This window comes from Patagioenas fasciata, chromosome 11, assembly GCF_037038585.1.
Source record: "Patagioenas fasciata isolate bPatFas1 chromosome 11, bPatFas1.hap1, whole genome shotgun sequence".
Taxonomy (NCBI): Eukaryota; Metazoa; Chordata; class Aves; order Columbiformes; family Columbidae; genus Patagioenas; species Patagioenas fasciata.
This window is the reverse complement of record NC_092530.1, coordinates 14325244-14348014: the sequence shown is the minus strand read 5'-3', so window position 1 is coordinate 14348014 and position 22771 is coordinate 14325244. Positions and strand designations below refer to the sequence as shown.

At 36.3% G+C, this 22771-nt stretch overlaps 1 protein-coding gene across 5 annotated transcripts in view; it reads left to right on the top strand.

Moving 5' to 3' along the window:
* DIAPH2 (diaphanous related formin 2) overlaps positions 1-22771 on the top strand; it is a 210732-nt gene that overhangs the window by 40128 nt on the left and 147833 nt on the right. For all 5 annotated transcript variants that reach the window (XM_065846125.2, XM_065846124.2, XM_065846123.2 and 2 more), the window contains 5 exons: positions 485-603; positions 1424-1488; positions 3321-3425; positions 5764-6354; positions 11936-12050. In XM_065846125.2, the coding sequence (XP_065702197.1) occupies positions 485-603; positions 1424-1488; positions 3321-3425; positions 5764-6354; positions 11936-12050 (995 nt within the window). The remainder of the gene's footprint in view (positions 1-484; positions 604-1423; positions 1489-3320; positions 3426-5763; positions 6355-11935; positions 12051-22771) is intronic.

Here is a 22771-nt window from a genome sequence, read left to right as displayed (position 1 = left end):
GATGTAATACCTTGCACTGGTAAGAACTAATAATTTTGAGGGCAGAATCCCCTAATCTTAGAGATTCCTGATGTGATTGTGTAGATATGTATATCAAGCAATTAAGGTAATAATTAACTAATTTTTGAAATAACTGAATATTGCTACTGTTGTGAGTGATGGAATTCACTGTGTTGAGGACATGCTAAATAAATTCTTGCTGCATATATTGAAAATACTAAAGACATTGCTTATTTTATTATTGTCTGGTAAAGGATAAATGAAAAGTGAACAATATTTTGTGTAGTCCTGAACTTCAGGAATCCTGAGAAATAGCAACAATGCTTCATTAGTCAGAGTACAAATACGACTTTTAACTTGATCCTTTTATTGGCAATTGTATAGTTCATACATTAGTAGTTGAAGTTACCCCCTTTTCCCCCCTCCTTGTCACCTAAATGATTGTTCATGTTCTTATTACCTTGTGAAATGTTTTCTTTGTTAGACCTCAGTATTACAAGATAATAGAAGAATGTGTATCACAGATAGTATTGCACTGCAGTGGCATGGACCCAGATTTTAAATGTAGAGGAAGAATGGATGTGGATTTTACTCATCTTGTTGGTTTGTATCCTCTAAGCAATTTTACCTTGCTTTACTGAAGTGCATGTTTTCCTTTGTATGCTTCTGTCTAAATTAAGTCAACAGTGTGAATTACTTCAGTTTTCTGGAAATATGCAGATAGCCTACAAGCGTACTTGTAGAGAAGAACAGATCAAGCTTTGCAGCCGTCAATAAAATGGCACTGATGAAGTTTGCTTCTCAAAATTTGTCCTGATTTATACCGAAGTATGACAGTCTTAATAACAAAAAAAAAGTTTGTTCACAAATTCCGTGAATTTCAGGTCTGTTACAAATATCAAAATTTACATAAACATTAATTCTTAGTGGATTTATAATAGCTATGTAGTTCATTCTAAGACTATTTTCTGTAATATTTTTTAAGTATTTGAGGCAAACTAATCATTTAAAGCATTGAGAGACTGTGGATATTCCTAATCTGGAAAGGAGGCTTTCTGATTTGAAACCTCAGCAGTAACTATTACTTCATACTAATGTGAAAAACCTTTTTTTTTTTTTTTTTTTCTTATTCACTAGTAGATTCATGTAAAAGAGAATGGCATGAAACTGAGATCAGTCAGAGACAACTATGATGATTCATCTTCAACCTTCTCGGTCATGTGTCCTCACCACTTTTTAAAAATATTTTTGGATTTTACTCATCAAAATAATTCACCAAATGTTTGGTCAGATCAGCCTAGTAATTAATTGTATTTTTTAACTTTTTGTGTCATGATGTCAGAGGGTAATTATGGTTGGAAGGCATCTCAGAGCTGTGAAACATTTTACCTGACTTCTGTGTGGTATTTTGTTTAAATTCTAGATGCTTGTGTGGACAAAGCTAAAGTAGAAGAGAGTGAAAAGAAAGCAGCAGAGTTTTCCAGAAAGGTAAGTCCTAATCATAATTCTTCTTAAGGCAGGGGACAGAAGCCTGACAGGAACACGGTAGACTTGTTTCACAGTTGAAACATACTGGAAATGGGGAAAAAGTGTCTCTCGCAGGCAGGATGTTCTTTGACATTTAATAGCTCTGTGGGTTTTGGGTTTTTCTGTGTGTGCATGGCTCAGATTTAGCTTCCTTTTGAATTCAAAAGCAGATGAGTGGTATTAACTATATGTATCTTCAGTTATATTCTTCTTCTGTGGATAACTGATGGAAAAAATCCTACTTGTTGCTATTTTGTCCTGATATACTTAGTCATAGTTAAATACCTAAAGTGCAGTTATATACTTAAAAACGAGGGAGTGAGGGGAAATGTTCATAACTCTTCATCTAGCTTTGTTTCAGAACCTGAAGAAACTTATTGAAAAGCAGTGTCATTCAGTGTTTGAAAAAGCATCAACTCCTTAGGCACAGAGATACTAACATAAAGATATTGCTTTATGTCCTTATAATGGCCATGATAAACTATTATGTAATGTGGGAGAGTAACTTATTTCCTAATTATTCATATTTAGGAATCTTACAGTGCATTTTGGAACCTGTTTTAAAGCAATTTTATTCTTCTGGTCCAGTTTTATTTTATTAGAAACTTGATAACTAAGAGGTGTTTCAGTCATGGGCTGTTTTCATTTATTACTAGAGAAAGGACAGGATAGACATTTAAAATTATTTCTGTAGGAAGAGTTGCAGCTCCGTGTATTTTTCATAGTAAAATTTTTGAGGGGTATTTCTAAAGAAATTGGCACTTATCCTTCTGCTTTATCACTATTGTTGTTTGTGCTGAAAATATCTTGATATAACATGTTTTCTCAAGTTACTTAAATTCTTGTTTCTGAGATTATGCTAATGGATAATTTGTCAGTCACAGATCATCACATCCTACCTAAGGATATGAAATGCTGAATATATTATAATAACTACAATAGTACTTGAGGTTTACATAGCATGGTGTTGTGTATTAAAAGCATTCAAAATTTTGTATTTTGGTGGTCTGGTCTAAGAAGTGTTTTGCAGGCCAAAAGGCAGTATGTGTTCTTGAACATGAAGATTACAAATTTCAAATGAAGGGTGGAATTAAGTCATTAGCTTTTCTCTCTTTAATGTTATATGTAGATGCATTTTTAATAGGAGTTATGGTGTCTGTGCTTTATAGACGGCAAATTGTAGTGATGCTTCCCTGGCAGAGATATTTATCATAATGTATTTTCTTAGTGGCAGTCAACACATGTTCTTCCTAGTGAAAACTTGTTTTGTTCTATGGTAGAATGAATAACAGAAACTTTTAAAGATGCTGATAATCTCTTAAGTATAGTAAACAGTGGCAGGATGAAAATACACAGCAAATTTCTCACAATTGCACTGTAAACTGGGCTTCTGTTTTATATGGGGACATCAAGAGTAAAGGGGGTCTCTTGGCCTATTTGGATATCACCCATAAAGTAACATAAGAAAGGAGATATTGCTGAAGCTGCACACATCTCTCTTCAGATGTAAACTGAGACATATACCTGAGTTCAGGTCAAGACTGTAATGTTTTGTTGAGGGGTTCTGTCAAACTTACAGATGTAGTAAGTGACTGGATCTGAGTGGTTCTGTGTCATGACTTATTGATGGAAGACATACGGTACTAGAATAACTCATATTGGATTTTTTTTTTAATTAAGTTAAAAGTGCATCTATTGCTTTAGTTACAGTATTGCTCAAAGAATTCCTGAAAATATAGTATCTAGTGTGGATATAAATGGACCAACACTTCAGTATTGGTTAATCATTACAGTTTGATGAAGAGTTCACAGCTCGACAAGAGGCACAAGCAGAGCTTCAGAAACGAGAAGAGAAAATCAAAGAACTCGAAACAGAAATCAAACAGCTACGAACCCAGGTAATAAAACTAAATCACAGTAAGTTCTACAGTTGAGTGGATTTTTTTTTTTTTTTTTTTAATTTGAAAAGAAATTGCCTTGGAGTATCTTGTCTCTATGGAGTTTGAAATATATGTTGTATTGATTTGTTTTTAAGCCACTATAAGCTAAGGAAGAATAGCTGATGAAGGTAGCATTCTTCAAACAGTTCTATATTCAACACCTGTCACAGGTGTTTGCTTTATTACAGGAAAATATTTCCTTAGGCTATGAAAAGTTAGAATCCAGCCTAACCTGTTTTTCTCCAAGTATCTGTTCATGCTTTAGCGTTATTACTTCTGTATGTTTTGCAGAAAGTATTTTAGAAGGCTTTATGCTTGAGTTGCAAAGGTAGGAATCATGATAGCTATGTGCACAATATACATACCTTTCCACTGGTAACATCAGTTTTGTTTTGTGGGTTTTTTTTTTTTTTTTTTTGGAACTCTGGATATGAGACTGTAGCCATTTCTAAAATGAATATATTTATACTAGCTTTATACAGTTTCAAATAAATACAATAAAAAATGGAAGCCCTTATGGAAGGGGAAGGTTATACTTAGTTTCAGCTAAGCTGACTTTACTTGCATTCATTTCCTCATATTTTGCTCACAAGCACCAAAACTGTATCTGCAAGTGTTCTGTTCAGGATCAAGAAATGCTGCTGTTGAGCCCTCACAACATCTCTTGGCTTCATTTTGTTTAGTGACAATGAATTAGGTTTTTGACAGGTCTTTTATATACTTTAGCATCAAACAGATTCTCTGGTTTGCTGCTTTTGCCTCAACCTGACTTATTTCCTACTCCTTCCATGCTAGGCAAGGTCTGCCTGTTACCTTTTGTCCTTACTGTGGATATCTTAATGCCTGTGATCTCAGTTACTGTTAGGATAAGAAGAGGAAGGATAGTAAGTTATGTGCTATAACCCGACTGCCGTCATCCTGCTCAGGTTGCCGGTCTTCAGCTGGCAAGTTGTCTGTGCTGTAGCCTTATCAGAGCGCTGGCCTTCTCATCTGCACGTACTGATGTTACATTGCATTTAACAGCAGGATTGCTGTTCTTTCTCATTGTGCGTTATGTCGAAGTTCAACAGTCTGTTTTCTGAAATATGACAGTCTATTTTAATGAGTTCTTGAGCAGTTTTTACATTACAACTTATGTAGTAGTTCATGGGCGAAAGAAACACATGCCTTGTGCAAACCAAATACTTAATTTTAGTCTAATTATTAATCTGTTATATTGATTGTAGCACAGTTCAGATTGTCCAGACATTACAACTCATTCCCCATAATGTTACAATTAAAAGTGATACACAGTAACATTCTAGTATCTGTAGCTTTTTTCTGTAGTGCTATGCTCCCCACACAATATATTGTGGTGCTTATTTTTAGATGCGTTTAGTTTTTTTCAGCTTGATTTTTTTTTTTTTTTAATAATAAACTTTTCCTTCCTTTAAACTTCATTTAATTGCATATGGAAATATTATGTGAATCAGATTAAATTAGCAGCCTATATTTCTTAACATTTTTGTAATTAAAAAATAGTAGAGAAAACAGAATATGAGCTCACATGGTGGTTTGTACACAGCTCCTGATGATGCCTCCTAATAGATAGTGTTGAAAGACAAAAATCTGTGAGGAATTTGTACTAGACTGGGATCACGTTACCACTACAGAAACCTCTGTGATGGTTTAACATACCGCTGTTTCTCTTCATCGTTGCTTTCACAACTTATTAGAATAGATATTGCAATTGATCTTTTTTCCTGCCACTGCAGAAACAACTGCAGACTGATTCAAAGGAAAGCATGATAGTTTTCCCTGTACTCCCCTCACCCATCACACATTATATCAGGGTCATTATGAACGACTGTGGTCCCACAAACTCTTGCACTGCAATATCTGCTTCAGTGATTTCTGTATAAATTTTCCACCAGCAGATTAGTGTTGTTAAAATTCAGCATTGCTATTACCATCTCTTATGCCCCAGCTTGCCAGGATATCCTAAGTGGGATAAATGTTTTGTGCATTGGTAAGAAATAAAATGCTGTTCTGTTCACTTAAATGTTACTGCTACTATTAAATTTTCTTTAAAATGGAAACAATTTTTTTTTTATAAAAATGCTAGGTTATTCAGTTTACTTGGCAGTTTTATGGTACATGGTATAATCTATTGCTATTGCTTCTGATTTAAATAGGAGAATGGTTGCATTTCTCACTTTCTTGAGGTAGAGTTGAGTGTGAAGCATCCTAGTTGGTTCAGCTTCATATTAAACTTCCTCCCCTCCCCGATAAAAATAATTCCTCTTTTATATTTCAGGGTCCAGTCCTGACGGGTCAAGTGACAGAAGTAGCACCATTACCTTCAACCCTACCAAGTGAGAATGTGCCACCAGCACCACCGCTACCTAGTGGAGCAATACCTCCACCGCCTCCCCTACCTAGTGGAGCGATACCTCCACCGCCTCCCCTACCTGGTGGAGCAGCACCTCCTCCGCCAGCACCTCCACTGCCTGGTGGAACAATACCTCCTCCTCCTCCGCCACCACCTCCACTACCTGGTGAAACAATACCTCCTCCTCCGCCTCTGCCTGGTGCAGCAGCACCACCTCCTCCTCCGCCTCTGCCTGGTGCAGCAGCACCACCTCCTCCTCCTCCTCTGCCTGGTGGAGCAGCACCACCGCCACCTCCTCCTCTACCTGGTGGAGCAATACCTCCTCCACCACCTCCTCTACCTGGTGGAGCAGTACCTCCTCCCCCACCGCCACCTTTTGGTGGGCCCCCAATGCCACCACCTCTTGGAGGTATTCCTTTTGCTCCCTTTCCGGTGATACCAGCATTACCACATGGGATGAAGGAGAAGAAAAAGTATAAACTGGAAGTTTCAATGAAGAGAATTAACTGGTCCAAGGTAATAAAATCTTTGGTTTTATTCCCATTGATAAAAAGTGGCTTTTGAGGAAAAAGGAAGTAATGTGCTAGGGTTTACATTTGGTTGTTAGTAGTGCTCATGAAGTTTGGGGAATTCATTCTATTCTTTATCCAAACCATTTTTGATGTGGTGGTTGTGATTCGAATGGTGTTGGTTTTCAAACACACCTTATGCTATGAGGTAAACTCCAAGTGTTTAATGCTGCTACAAGCTCATAACACCCCTTTTTGTGGGGATACCTGTAGCTAACAGCTCTCAAAATCTTGCCTGATTTTGTATAGAATTAAGTTCTACATGATTCCAGCTATAGTTGATAGTTGACTTGCCAAGTGAGCACTTCAAAGATAAAATGTCTTGTTTAAAGCAGGTGTAAGTTACCAAGCAACTAAAATGTTTTCTTTGTAAATCATGCTACTATATTTTCAGCAAAAGGTTTAGTTAAAGGACTGCTGGGTTTTGGGACAGCAAATGAATCTTGAAGAAGACAATTGGGTGGAAAACTGTTGGGCAGACTGCAATTTAGGAACTTTGACATTCTGAGAGTTGACAGAAAGAAGGATCTGGAGTCAAAGGATAACTACAGCTGTTTGCTTAATTGAAGTATCTGTGGCTGAGTAATGATAAAGGATGTTGGGAAAGGAGATGTGTTAAGAGGTTTTACTTGAGTCTGTAGGTATAAACTGCAGTAAAAGTTGGTGTGAATGGGTACAGGGGATTTTGGAAGACAATGCAAAGCAGAACTCTGATTTTAGTTTTGTCTTCTCTAGGTTAAACAAACTCTAGGAGCCATAAATTATGTGGTTTATGTTTTGTTTTTTTTTTTTTCCTTGCCTTTTTGGAGACAGGTTGAAAGTGGATCAGGCTTTCAGAGACTGGAATTTTAGCTTTGATATCTTCTTGACAGAACAGTGCATGATTGCTCTGGTTGTACCTTCTATGAATTGCTTTTAAAAATGAAACATGAATGAAGCTGCTATGGTGCCAATTCAGTGGGTTATCTAGTTTCGTTTTAAAAGCCTTGCATGAAACTTAAAAACTTAACTAGCTTAAAAAAAGAAAGGTGGGAATGTATTGGTGCAAGATTTTTTCCTAATTAAAAGAAATAACTGTATACTTACCGTTATAGTAAGGACACAGACTTCAACTACTAAAATGTTCTGTTCAAAGGCAGACGTCTTGACATGACATTAAGAATTATTTTAAACTCAGTTGTCTGAATAAATACAGGAATTCACGATAAATTAAAGCATCTAATTAAGAAATGATGCCAATTATTTTTGTGTTCACATTTCTTTTGTTCTTGTGATACATTCTGGAATTTTTGAAAGGAATTTGACTTCCATTGCCTTACCTGCCTGTCAGTGATAGCTGTACTACAAAACACAATTCAACAACTTTTTTTTTCCCCCCGCTGTGAGAAAGGCTGGCGTTTACCCTGTGAAGACAGTTGCAAAGCTTATCAGAATTTTCTAAAGGGAATGGTGTTATTAAACATAGACTTTTATTAGAAGCATTGAAGATGTTTTTACTGGAGTTAATTTTTGTATTTAGCAGTATATAGTTTAATATTAAACATGAGTTAAAGCCATGGTTCTATTAGAGTTGTGAAGCTTGTGTTCCTCCCCTCTCCTTTACAATACAAATATAGTTGATACTGTATACTATAATGAATTTTTAAATGAGATCCTTGTTGACAGAACTTTGTGTTCCAATACAAAATTATTTTTCAGAAGTCTGTGGGTTGCACACTGAGAGATTTCTTGCCGTGAGAGCTCTCAGATAATGTGTGTTGGGCTCAGTGGATTTATGCAGGGACAGCAGGAGGTGGCAGTAGGTTCCTGCGGTGTTTCCTTTCTCTTGTGGTCCTGTGGTGAGAATGGGTCTGAGAGGGTATCTGTGACTCCTGAGGTGTGGGGAATACGACCAGTGGGTGAATGCTCACTGATTTTCATAAGTAATGCAGAGAGTTGCTTGTATCATTGTTCTGTGTCAAAGCAGAGAGACAAACTGTGACTGAAATGGAAAGACAGGATTGCGTTCTTTTAGGTGCAGTGAATGCGAATTGTGGCTTTGTATTAAGCTGCATCCAACTCACCTGGAATAGTTTTCAAACTCAGATAACAGCTTATTATTTCTTGTAGAAACCTTCTAAATTTGTGATGTCTAATGTAGTTCAAGTTCAGAGAATGCCGGTGTCTGTGCTTTAATGGTACTTGCAGGTTATTAATCTCAGAGACGTTTATTGTTTCAGGTTAGTAATGTGCCAGGCCTGGCTTCTGGCCACTGGGAGGAGCTATGGGACTGTTCCAGTGAAACGTTTGGGTGCCATTAACTTGAAGTGAATGTGAGCTTCTGCACAATCTCAACATGGTTATATTTTATCAAATGTTGTTTACTTGAGCAGTAAACAGCACAATCTGTGATTTGCAAACTAACCTGTTTGAGCAGTTAGTAGTAATTCTTGCCTCTCAAAGTAATTGATCGCTTTGTGACAAGAGGAGTTATGCAGGTGTTCAAATGTGTGTGCCTTTAAAATCCTTTTTTGATCACTCTAACCACTGTCCTGCCATATAAAGGAAATTAATTTGGGCTACCGGGTAATTCTGTGTATCATCAAGATTAACCCATCACATCTTAAAGGCAATTTGTGGTTGGCAGTTTTCAGTGGTATAGAATGCAATAGATGTATTGATGTTTGCTGTAGGAAAAAATACATAGATCACCAAATCATCAATGCAAATTGAAGGAGGACCTTTATATATTTTATGCTATCTGGTGGACTTTAGTGTAGTTTAACTGGGTATCTGCTACAAGATATGAATTCTTTCTACTACCAGCTATTGTCTGACACTTTCCTTGAGAACCATGTTCTATATCAATAGTGTGTTGGTACCAGGAACTTAGTAAAATGAAGTTGTTGTTGAAAGTAAGCTGTTAAGTGGCTACAGATGGTCATTGCTGGCCTAAGTTGCAATTTAAAATGGAACAACTGTTGAACACATAATTTACATCGCATTCTGAAATGGTGCAGGTTTTTTCAGAGGGATTCACAGCTGGTAAAACTGTTGGGAAATTCATATGGATATAGATGTGCATCTTTCTATAAAGTTGCGTGTTATGTTGTCCTGGATAGAGCTGGATGACATGGGATGCCAGATGTTCTCCTGGCTGAAGATGCTGTATCTTCTCAATATGAAACATCTGAAATGAATCACATCATTGGACAGCAGTAACAGTCCTTTGTAGACTGTTTTCACAACATTGCTCGGCCACAGGATCATATGTTCATCCAATTCTTACGTAGCTATTGATCCTGTCAGACACAGTGGGATTTCACTTTTAAGAGTGATTATAAAGATGGATGGTCTTAGGGCAGCAACACTGGACTGTGCCTGGAAATTATTCTAGTTTTTTCTATGGGGTTTTTCAGGTGATGCAAGGTAAGTTGCTTTGTATCATTATGAATATATATCATCATCACTTAAACCCAAACCTTTCAAGGACTAGTAGTGACAGGATTTTACTGTTGAAAGAGGAGCTAGACTGTCCCCTGATATTTTTGAATAAATGATCTTAATTGTCTTTTAAAATAAAATGTAAACTTAGGTTTAGTGTTCCTCCAAGTTCTGAAGTGTGGAATAGCAAACTGGCTGTTTCTTTGGAGTAACAAATAAGAGCAGTATCAGGAATTATTAATCTCACTAACTTTGGAAGGAGGAATCTGGAAGGATGAGATAAAACCTGTGTGGAAATGTGTGGCTTGTCAATTTATAGTTCCTTTTACCAGAATAATTAATGTTTATAACTTACCTTTAGTATTTTGTCACTGGATTTCGAAATATTTGGAGATGTGCCAAAATAATCTTAAAGTGTATCTAGCAGTGGTAGTTTGAAAAGAGACTTTCAAAATATTAAGTAGAGGGTATTCAAAATAGTAAAAAATGTTTTAAATCAATTAATTAAATATTAAACCAAGTATCTCTTTGGGAATTCCCATCCAGACTTTTTTTTTCCCTTATAGAATATAGGTTTCACCGCAGATGTATATTTTACCAGTTTTCTTAAGGGAGGGAATAAAATTTGTGTGCCATTGATAAGATAATTCTCTCCCAGAGTTGCTGCTCATCCTCGACTTGCCACTGCTTTGTCTGGTTAGGATAGTGTCCCTCCCAGAATTCATTTACCTTTTTCATTTATTTAGACATCACACTTAAGCAGAGAAGAATTCCTGCCATACATACAACTTATGTTTTCCACACTCAATTGTCCTTGTTAAGTAATATCTAATTCTAGCATCAGTTGCACTAATTTTGTAACTGTGAAACATAGACCACTATACTGTAAACAATATAAAAAGAAGCTTTTTAGTTTGTAATGCATGTTTGTCATTCCAGCCAATTTCATTGCAATCAATTATATTCGTGTGTTTATAGAAATAATTTATAAAGTGTACATCTGAACTCTGTGTATGACAATGGAAAGCAACTGCAGATGGAGATTTTGCTTAAGTGCTCTGGGAACAGTGCCAAAGCTCTGCTTACTGAAAAAGAGGAAAGTCTATTTGATCATCACTTTTAAGGAGCCATCATTTTGGGAATAAAATTTTTACTATTTTATTTAGCGCCTTTTGATGCAACTACCTTCACCATTAGTGTTAGATTAAGGCAGTTTTAACAAATGTCTGACCTGCAGCTGGTGGTAAAGCAGGTCCACATTCACACATTGATCATGTGGTAACAGGTGGAGGACCAATGCATTGCAGTGAAAGCTTAGTGAGCCTTACGAATATGGTATTGATAAATTTCTTTCATATCATCCTGAAATTAAATAGCCCTTGAAAATTAATTGACATTTTAAGCTTGTAAACAAGAATCAGTAAGACTTTAAAAACTGGAAGAGGGATGTATTTTGAAAACAAAATAGCAGTTCAGAATCACGGAGAGTAAAGAGTAAAATTGGCATTCAGCTTCTATATTGTATTTTCTTCTTTTAATACAGCCAGTATCAAATAAGACACTGTAATGAAATCTCTCTACTATTGAAAAAATGGAAACTGTATTTAAAAAATGATATGAAATATACAATTATTTGTGATATTAATTGCTGGAAGAATTCTCTTTTTAAATATTGAGTCACTGAAAGATCCACATTGAGATGTTGTTTGCCAATAAGGTATTCCATACTCTGGCAGTGTAGGAAAGATTATTCCTTCCACAGTTCTCAAGTAGAAGGGATGCATAACAGTGCTGAAGAATTTGACAGTTGTCTAGAAAATAATCAAGAGAAAACTAGAACACTTTCAAACCCAGAGGCCAATGGGTTGTCAAGTCTGTTTGGAAAACTTGCTGAATGGGAGAAATATAATAATCATTGGGTAGACAGAGGGCAGTTCATGTTGTTGTGTTTTGTTCACGAAGCATCATTAAGAGAAAGAACATAATACATGGAACATAGCTAAGCTTAATTCAGTCCAGTTATCACAAAAGTCTAGTATCATTGGCTTTAACTTGGCTATTGAAAATACTGGTTATTAACTTTGGAAATGCCATTTTTGTTTCAGATTGAGCCTCAAGAGATAGCAGAAAACAGCTTTTGGGTAAAAGCTGAAGAAGATAAGTTTGAAAACCCAGAACTGTTTGCAAAATTGGCGCTTACCTTTGGAACACAAATGAAAGGTACATTCTTTGGTTTTTGTATTATGCTTGTATTAAGTTTAAAACTATGCAATGACAGTCTCTCTTATGCTTTGTGCAATATCATGGAATTAATGTAATGATTTTTTTAGTGGGAAGGTGATTCGAAACGTATGTTTTTAAGAATAGCAGTGTATTTCAAGAATTACTCCTCCCTCGCTTTACGGCATGAGAGAAGGAATGTTTCCTAATAATACCTCTTAAAACTGCAGGATATGTTGCAGACAGATGTAAATTTTCTTCAAATGAAATGAAAATTAAATTTAAATTCTAATCCTGAAATCATGCTCGTCTGTATTAATATTCCTAGCTGCAGGAACTGTAAGTTGTCAGGTTCTTTTAGATATTGCACACGTGTTTGTGTAACAAAAATGTACTTGCTTGTATCACTCTGCTAAATCAAAATCCTCTACAAGTTACAATGTAGCAACTACAATATGCAGTTGAATCGCAAAATCACAATTCTGTAATATGCCTATTGTCATGATTCTGGAATATGAAACCATAGTTGTTTTCAAGGTTCTTGTGTATGTGTCCTTAGTCTTTGCTTTCCCTCCCCTCCCACCCCGCCCCCTTTTTTTTTTTTTAATTCTGTATGCAGCTCTCATGCAAAAAAAGTATTTCAATAAACTAATTAAATTAGTATTTAAATTTGTATTGTATAATCTAAGAAGCACCCCTCCTCCCTCCCACCCCCACAAGGTCATATCCAGTTAAACTGCATTGTTACTGTCATTAGTGAATGATCTAAGTTACTTTTCAAAGGATTGAATGTGTGAGCGCACAGTCTTTAAGCTGTTTGCATAGGCAAGTGGCAGATAGTCTCACTGGTTTTTGTTGGAACAGTGTGATAATGGGTCTGCTTGACTACTGTAGGTAACAATACAGTGAAAGGAAAAACAATGCTGGAGCTTTTTCTGTCAAGTGTGACCGAGGTAGGTCATGTAAATAGCTCTGCTGCTATTGGTTTTAGATGAGAAAAATCACGAATTTCTCGAACACTTTATTCCTTCAATAGGAGATACGATAATATTTATATCTTGCGTGGGAATGCAGTTACTAACAACTTAATATCAGTTATGATTTTCATGCTTTAATACCATTCTCAGCTCTTCATGGCTCTCAGATGGTCTTCGAGTACTTCTGAAGCTGCACACAACCTCTTCAGGTCTTTTCATTATTAGCCATGGGTAATGGTCAATTGATCAGCATCTCATATGTGGCCTTGTACTGCTACTTTGTTTCAGGCACTGAAAAGAAGCAAGTACTGCTGAAGTAGGGTTCAATAATAACTTACTGAGGAGCTAATGAGTCCAAGAAGTGGTAGATACTGAAAGAAAGAATTCCTGATCTAGCTACCAATCTTTTTGTCCATCAGCCAGTTAGAATCCGATATACCTTAGGGATAGGCAGTTCTTGAAGTGGATGGAATCAGATATATCAAGTGTTTATAGACCAAATCTGAATAAGCAAGCACACAGTTAGGATTTTGAAGCGAATACTGTTGTTGTTGTGGTGGTGGTTGGTTTTTTTCATTGTTTTTTTGTTTGTTTTTGTTTGTGTGTGGTTTTTTTCTTTTTCCTTAATTTGACTTTCAGAATTAACAACTCAGGTGATGCTTTGTATTTTAACCTAAGGAGTCTTCTGTTTTAATTTGAACTATCAGAATGCTCTCACTTTTATCAGTTTCTTGAGGGTTCTGTTATTTCAAAATGAAGTTGTATTACACATGAGACTTGCGGTATCCTGGCTGTTGTCTGAATTTCAGTAACAAGAACTGCTGTTTATATTAATCCAGTGTCTGAAAAGCTAACTCGAGTTAAGGAAGGTCTCTCAGACGACCATAACATTGCTGAACCATTTCTTGAGTAGATTCCTCAAGTTATTTCTGAATGTTTTGGGATTTTTTTCTCTTTTGAAACTTCTTCAAAGAGTCATAGCTGAATTTTTCATAAGATAGATATGCAGTTCTTTCACTTTAAGCTGAACCACTGAATGTGAACCATTAATATATTTCATTAAATTTTGTCCTGCCCAACTCTCCAGCCTGTCCAGGTCTCTGGATGGCAGCACAGCCTCTGGCGTGTCAACCACTCCTCCCAGTTTGGTGTCATCAGCAAACTTGCTGGTAGTACACTCTATTCCCTCATCCAAATCATCGATGAATATATTGAATAATACCGGCCTCAGTACTGACCCGAGGCACTCCACTAGATACAGGCTTCCCATCAGTTACTAGTTTTCTTTTAACCTGGTAAATTATAAGAGAGAATCTGATATAATGCAGAATTTTGTTCTGTGAATCATGCATTACTTAAAAGTGAAAGCGTTGATTTTGCTGCTGAAAACATGAATCATCCTTTTACAGCTTTTGAGTCATGACTTGGAAATTTCAGGCTCAGTAGTATTTGGTTTGCAAAGATAATCTTAAAATGGATTGATTTGCGTTTTGATATATAAATAGCAAAAGGAAGGAATTCTGTTGAGGTATTGTTAGCACAACTGTATCTTCTTATTTTTAAAATGGTTAAATGTTACTCGCAAGCACCAATCTCTTCAGACAAGTTTTTTTTTTTAAGAAGAGGTTAACCTTTACATAACCTTTACATAGTAAAGTTTTTTCCTCCTCAAAACTTGTGTGATCAAGTCTAAGCTTTTTGTGATCACATAAATATTTTCTTAATTTAAAAATAAAAAATCCTTTCCAGTTTATGAACTATAAAGAAAATGTGAAATAATGAATAATCATTCTTAGCTGGAGTACATAGCATGAACCCTGCAGTAATTCTTGTTAACTGAAGGGAGTAGATCCAAGTGATCAGATAGAAGGACGAGATGCATTTGAGTCTATTTTGTGATCCTAAGTCATTAACTTCTGTAAATACACAGTGAAATAATGAAATGTGATGACAACTAAGAATGCTTTCTTGTTGATGTCTTTAAATGGTCCCACTATCAAAATTCTAGAAGTAAAAAAAGTTACAAGTATTTGATTAAGTACATAATGGAAATTTTCTTCTGGGGGAAATATTGTAGTGAAGTGAAACAAGAATTTATGTTCAGTATAATAATCTGGACTGGTTGTGTATATCTGGAAGCTTGAGCTACTGCTTTTTGATGGGATTGGGGGTCTGTATGTTTGTATTTCTGTAGAATGTCTTTAGAAAAAACCTCACCAACTAAAATAAAGTGTTTAAAATGTTAGTATTCTTGCCAAGAACCTACTTAATAGCAAATCTTTCAAATCATTTAAGCAGGTCATGTTATGTTGTGCAGCTGGTACATTATTTTTTCCCAGTTTTGCTTTTGTCCCTTAACTGACATCAAATCATACTTTTTGGCTACTGACATAGGGAAAAGAATGCTATCAGCAGCAGTGTCATGTCTGAGGTGCTTCATGGAATGTGATCTCAAAAACTCCCTACAGTGGTGTTTAAGTTTTTGAATATTAAATACATATATGATTGGTAAGCTGAAGTGTCTTCTAGCAGGTGAAAGTAAAGGATGAAAATGCTAGGGCACTGTAGATAAGTTGTGATACATCATATGCTCACAACCTCAGATAACTTTGTAATAATGTGACAGTACTCACTGTGTCTGGCCTGCTGCTATCAAAATCACTTTTCACTGTTTGATTGATAGTCTAATTGCAAAACACTACAAAGCAAGTTAATGCCTTTTCCCTTAAGGATCATGTTAATTTCTGGCTCTTGTAATTTAGGTTGTGTATTTTGCCAGTCAAGAATGATAGTGGTGCTCTGAATAAATTAATTATGTGTACAGTAGATCTGTAAAGGTAGTAATTAGTACATAATAGTTTGTAACTACTGGGATTGTTCCAGTACAGAATTCATTATCCATCCAACTTACCTCAAGGGAAAACTTCTTGATTGGGATTCCTTTGCTTTTTTATGATTAGACTTTAAAAATACAATTCAGCAATCATTTTGATACGTTTTCAAAATTGAACTAAGGTTTTAATAGCTAAGTTGTATTTTTTTATATTATGGGAGTTTGAGTGAGAAAGGATGAGAAAAAAACCTACAAACATACGTGTGAAGCGTTCTTGAATGAAACATGAACAAAATATTTAGGTTTATATTTTTCTATATATAATGTCGTAATATATATGTAATTGTTTTACTAATTATGGTCTGAAAACTTAGGTGGTTATCCAATCCTGTCTCCATCTGAACAACTTTTAGGATTCATCTGTAGCTCAGTTTTAAAATATTAGTAATCATGAAAGATTAGTAAAAAGTTGATAGGATTAACTTGTTTTAACTTGTTGATATTTTGGGTCAGTGCTAGGATTTCAGTATCTAAACTTGTTTTATTGATTGAGGAAGAAGCGAGTTGAAATGGGCAACTGAATTTAGTATGAAAAGGTTGTTGGAAAAATTTAAGACAAAACATAATAGACATACTGAAAAAGCTGAAGAACAGTCCAGGGAGACGACACTGCTTCTGAGGAAGACACAACATATGACATGATGAGGTTAATAAAAAGATGATGTTAAAATAAGATGAACTACAGTGATGATATGAATATCCTCTTTTGTCAACAATAATACTTACTTGAAGATGATAGTTTCTCTTTTAGGCTATAAAGGTTAGACTATAAACTGTTCTACTTGTGCAGAACTGTAAGCAGATAACAATGCTTATCTAAATAAGTGTATTGTAAACATTCCAAGGTAAATGTTATTTTTAAATTTGTTGGAAGTAGTGAGAGGACTGGCTCTAAAAACAGAAAAAGGTGGAATAGTGGCTGTTACTGTACAGAAGTGGTGTGATAGATGTACACAGGTGTTGCACTCAGTATTTTAATGTACAGCCTTTATATGGAGACTTCAGCACTTATTTGTACTGTGTTAAAGTGTTAAGTCTAATCAAAATACAAGAAACACTTACTATGCCAGTTACGTTGATAGTAGCACTCAAAAATAACCTCCTTTTCATCTACTCCTTCTCTTTTCTGTCCTATACTCACCCATCCTATGTGCCCCTGAAGAGTGGAGGTCAAATGGTGTCATAACAAGTCATCAGCATCTCAAGTTCTTCACCACAAGGTGTATGATTTTACAGTGGAGACTTTTTCCTCTTTTTAAGGCCGCTTGGGGTTGTTCTACCTTCCTGGTAAAATACTGTTTAAAGGATACTGATGATTTTCTTGCTCTAAGTGGATCAGATCTTCAGTAGGTTCTTCTGTTTGTATTTGTTGATTGGGGTGTCTTATCAAGACTTCCTTCAGCTCTGGTGAAATTTCTCTACTTTATTCTTCATTGCCTTAAAGTGCTTGGATGACTACATTCTAATTAAAGTGAATTATTAAAACTTGAGCTGTGGTAGTCTTTTGATTGCCTCCTACTTTCTGTGGACACATGTCATTTGAGGTCTAAATGTCAGCTTTCTTGGAGTAGTGAATTAAAGGCCAAAATGTAGGTGGGCTGCTATTCCCATCCACGTTAGCTGTTGTTTTCCCTTGCTTGCAGTATCCACAAGAACACCTTATTATACCTTAAATTTATTTTTTCATTGTTAAGAAAACATACCAGAAAATTTAAACAATTTACCTACTTTATTATTTGAAATTCTTTTCCTTCCCCAAAAAGTTTAGAATACAGCAATATGAAAGACATAACGATCTAATTCTTTCATGTGTGTTGAACAAATTAGAGCATTTGATTTGGGAACATTCAATGTCCTTGATATATTTTTATCAGGCTTTAATGAAATCTACCCTTCTTGTTTGAAAACATTTTGATGCTATTAACAGGTTAATTCTATAATATCCATTTGCAAGTAGATAGTATAGTCTTGTTGACATCATACAGAACATGTTCATGTTATGCTCACGTGTGAAATATCCATGTGCCATCTTCTGTGGGTTTTCTTTAAGGCTCTTTGGTGCTCCTTGTTGAGCCACTGAATGTTCACAGTAGTTTGTGTCTTTCGAACCTTGTCATGCCTTCTAATTTCAATTGTGCAAGATACCTTTACATGAGAATGCAACTCAGACCTGCCTTACCAAACCACCTAGTTTGAAAGGGAATTTTAAAGCTGTCTTTTGTGTTCTACATCTGATATAAAGCAGGCTGATTTTTCATGTCCTGAAGAAAATAGTGTATATTTTTTTTTTCTTCTGTTTAACCACCCATTCTTAAAAGATAGTGTGTTATTTTGCAGTGTTTTAAAAAAGTTCTAGGGTAAATTATACACTTTCCATTTACACCTCTGCTGGATATTGATGCGAGGGAGGAATATAGGCTAGTTTCAGTGTACCCTATTTCCCTGAAAATTAGACAGGGTCTTATATTATTTTTTGCTCCAGAAGATGAATTACGGCTTGTTTTCGGGAAATGTCTTATTTTTCAATGAACAACAATCTACATTTATTCTTGAAAAAAAAAAAAATCAACATTTATTCAAATATAATCATGTCGTCACATTCTGGAACATCATCATAACTCTCCAGACCCTGAATTGCATCATGAATTTCTTGTGATTCTGTTTCCTTTAGAACCATTGGCCCAAATTCCTCTTGCCCATATAGCATGCTCATAGTACATGGCAACACAACTCTCAGTTTTCTTGTCAGGTGTCTGCTTTTCTTGGTGGAGGGTTTGTCCTTCCTGCTGCATTTTATTGACAGTTAATTTTAGTTTTTTAAATGTATAGCTGCCTGGACACTATTTAAATTGACTTTTTGAATAAACTGTAACTAGGGCTTATTTTTGGAGTAGGGTTCATATTTTGAGCGTCCTCAAAAATCCTGAAAAAAAATCATGCTAGGGCATATCAAGGATAAGAGGGTTATTAGGGGCAGTCAACATGGCTTCACCAAGGGGAAATCATGTTTGACCAACCTCATCGCCTTTTATGAGGACATAACGAGGTGGATGGATGATGGCAGGGCAGCAGATGTGGTCTACCTTGACTTCAGTAAAGCACTTGACACAGTCTCCCACAGCATCCTTACAGCTGAACTGAGGGAGCATGGTCTGGACAATCGGATGGTGAGGTGAACTGCGAACCGACTGAAGGAAAGAAACCGGAGAGTCATGGTCAATGGGGCAGAGTCCAGTTGGAGGCCTGGATCTAGTGGAGTGCCCCCATGTCAGTACTGGGACCTGTATTATTCAATATATTCATCGATGATTTGGACGAGGGAATAGAGTGTACTATCAGTGAGTTTGCTGATGACACCAAGCTGGGAGGAGTGGCTGACACACCAGAAGGCTGTGCTGCCATCCAGAGACCTGGACAGGCTGGAGAGTTGGGCAGGGAAAAAATTAATGAAACATAACACGGAAAGTGTGGAGTCTTACATCTGGGTAAGGACAGCCCCAGGTTCCAGTATAAGTTGGGGGATGACTTATTAGAGAGCAGTGCAGGGGAAAGGGACCTGGGGATCCTGGTGAACAGCAGGATGACCATGAGCCAGCACTGTGCCCTTGTGGCCAGGAAGGCCAATGGCATCCTGGGGTGTATTAGAAGGGGGGTGGTTAGTAGGTCGAGAGACTTTCTCCTGCCCCTCTACTCTGCCCTGATGAGACCCCATCTGGAATATTGTGTCCAGTTCTGGGCCCCTCAGTTCCAGAAGGACAGGGAACTGCTGAAGAGAGTCCACTGCAGGGCAGCAAAGATGATTAAGGGATGCGGAGCATCTCCCGTGCGAGGAAAGGCAGATGGAGCTGAGGCTCTTGAGCTTGGAGAAGAGGAGACTGAGGGGTGACCTTATTAACATTTACAAATATAAAAAGGGTGAATGTTAGGAGAATGGAGCCAGGCTCTTCTCGGTGACAACTAATGGTAGAACAAGGGATAATGGGTTCAAACTGGAACACAAGAGGTTGCACTTAAATTTGAGAAGAAACTTCTTCTCAGTGAGGGTGACAGACACTGGACCAGGCTGCCCAGGGTGGTTGTGGAGTCTCCTATTCTGGAGACATTCAAGCCTGTCTGGACACCTTCCTGTGTAACCTCATCTGGGTGTTCCTGCTCTGGCAGGGGGATTGGACTGGATGAGCTTTTGAGGTCCCTTCCAATCCCTAACATTCTGTGATTTTTGGGGTAGGTCTTATTCTTGGGCAAGTGGGGTGTGTCAGTTGATATTGTTGATTCAGTTGACTTTTTGTTCCTTCCCCTTGCCCTGCTTCTTCATAGGTATGTCATTTTGACATAAATTTAATTATTTTTAACCTCCTGTGACCAGTTAGTCTGCTAAACCAGTTAGTGTTCTCTCTTTGATCAGAATGAATGCTTTAGCTTCAAACATTCTCATTGTAGTAATTAGATTTGCATCCATTAGATGAACTTTTAAAGGTTTTATTCTGGTATCAAAGTGATGTAATATTTCAAGGTTTGTTCTAACTCTGTGCTGTGTTCCTCTGTCAATATTGCAAAGTTTATATTCACTGTTATTCTTGTCTGACAAATGACAATATGAAATACGCATCGTTCTTCATCGGCCCTTCCCTTTTTCTACATGTAATGAAACATTCTTAGTGGGGAGAAAAAGGTTTTGTTTATATTACTTTTCAGCTATTTCTTTGTAAATAGATAAGTAGCAGCCATAGAATGAGGTTGGTGAAGGAAAGCTGTTTGGATTCGTTTACATTTGGTGCTTATAAATAAAAGGAAAAGCGATCAGTATTTTTTAAAAATGGACCTGAATTTGATATGCTAAGAAGCCCAGATCAAATTCATCAGAGAACTTAAAACTTTTACAGACTTTAAAGGGACTCAGTTTTGTCCCAACTTCTTGTAACACAGCTATATTTGTAGGTGTGAGATGGCAAATTTCAGTTTAATAGAGGAATCTCTAGTATTAAGCACAGATATGCTGCACTAGCTCAACTGTATGTATTGCTTTATGGAACAGAAAAAACCCACAAACTTATAATGTATTTGTTTCTGGATTGCAAACTGCAGGTGGCTCCCTTGGTCTTCTGATTAATTCAGCATGTGTATGTTTGTTGCCTTTCCCTCCTCACCCTCTCCTTTTCGCAAGTGTACGAATCCAAAGCAAAGGGAAAACCTGCTTTGCAGTGTAGGAGTAACCAAATGTTTGTGTGTCATATAGGATTTTCATTTAGTTAGATTGTATTCTTAGGTAATCGATCTTCATATCTCAGTTTCATATAGGAGTGAAGTAGGAATTTTTTTCTTCTTTCAGTGTATTTGAAATTGTTGTTCTTTTTCAATGACAGAATAAACTCAAGTACCATAAAGAAGAAAGAGTGAGTTATTAGTTTGTCATTTTTCATCATTCCCTTCCCTTCTCAATTGGATTTATTCAGGAAGTAAACTGTCAAACTCAGATATGGAAAAAGCTTTACATTGTTTAAGAAAACTGATCCTTGAAATTACCACTCAGCATAGATTTAGATATGTGTATGTCTGTATTTGTATTTTTATATATTTAGATTTTTTTTCAATTATTAAATGAGCTTAGAATTACTTAAACAACAATCACAGTAAACGCTTAAGCATATATTTCTTGATTGAGGAAAAAAAATGTATAGACAACAAAAGCTTTTCTGCCCAGAAGTGTCAGGGGCAATTTGTACCAGATAATGATACCCAGTCTTGCCATGTTTAAAGTATCGAGAGAAAAAAAGAAGCGGGGACAAAAGGCACATGCGTTCTTTGTGTTAAGTTTTGCATCAGTTACGAAGGCTTCACTGTAGAAGTTGACTCCTTAATAATTGTGCTTTAAAAATAAACTTTCAATACTTACATAGGGAAGCACAGTTTCCAAACTGACCTTAGGAATGATGCCTGTAGTTATGCTGCAGCTGGGCTATTGTTCAGGAGAATCACAAATGAGGCCTCCCAAGAATTACTTGTGTGTATGTTCCTGTATAAATTTTTTCGTATGAGGAAGCTGCTGTGCAAATGGTAGCGGTTCGATAGCACCTGCTCCTGTTGAAGGGAGCATGTGTCTTTTATTTCAAAAGCATCAGTACCCATTTCATTCATTATAGTACAAAAGAACTAAAATGAGAATAGGGAAGGGACCTAAACAAACAAAGCTTCCAATTAGGAGGCAATGTTTGTAAATTTTAGTTCTTCATATTTTGTTTCAAATAGTATTTTAGCACACTTACCTTTCAATAAGTTAAATGATTCTTTTTCTATGTGGAAGGTAATTTGTAGCAATGAGTCACAAAGAATATTTGTTATTTTGCAAAACCCCACTAAGTAAAATAGATGTACTGTTGATATTACCTATTAACAATTACATTACTTACTTGCTAGAAATACATCAGAAGCTGAATATTCACCCTCAAATTTGTATCTAAAAACCATTGTAACAAAAAAAAGACTTTTACTCGGTTTTCTGTAGAGTGCCTGACAGTTTTGTGTTGATTGTATTTGTATTTAACACTAACTCTGTGTGATAGAACAACATGTTATATGATGAAATGTACAGATAAGCATTGTTGTAAATATTACTGAAAACAAATGAAGGCTTTCTTTTCATAAATGACTGCTGATGTTTTGACTATTTTCTCTGTGGTATGCTAATGTGAGGGAACACTGACATTTTGTGAAAACTTTCCTTTGAAACATACAGAAAGTTTGAGATGTATAATTTCCCCCTGCTCCAGCTTGGGACTGTATAGTTGTTTTCATTGTGCTTTCAGAATGACTGTGCCATGGGGTTGAACAGATGCAGGAATTTTCCTGGACAT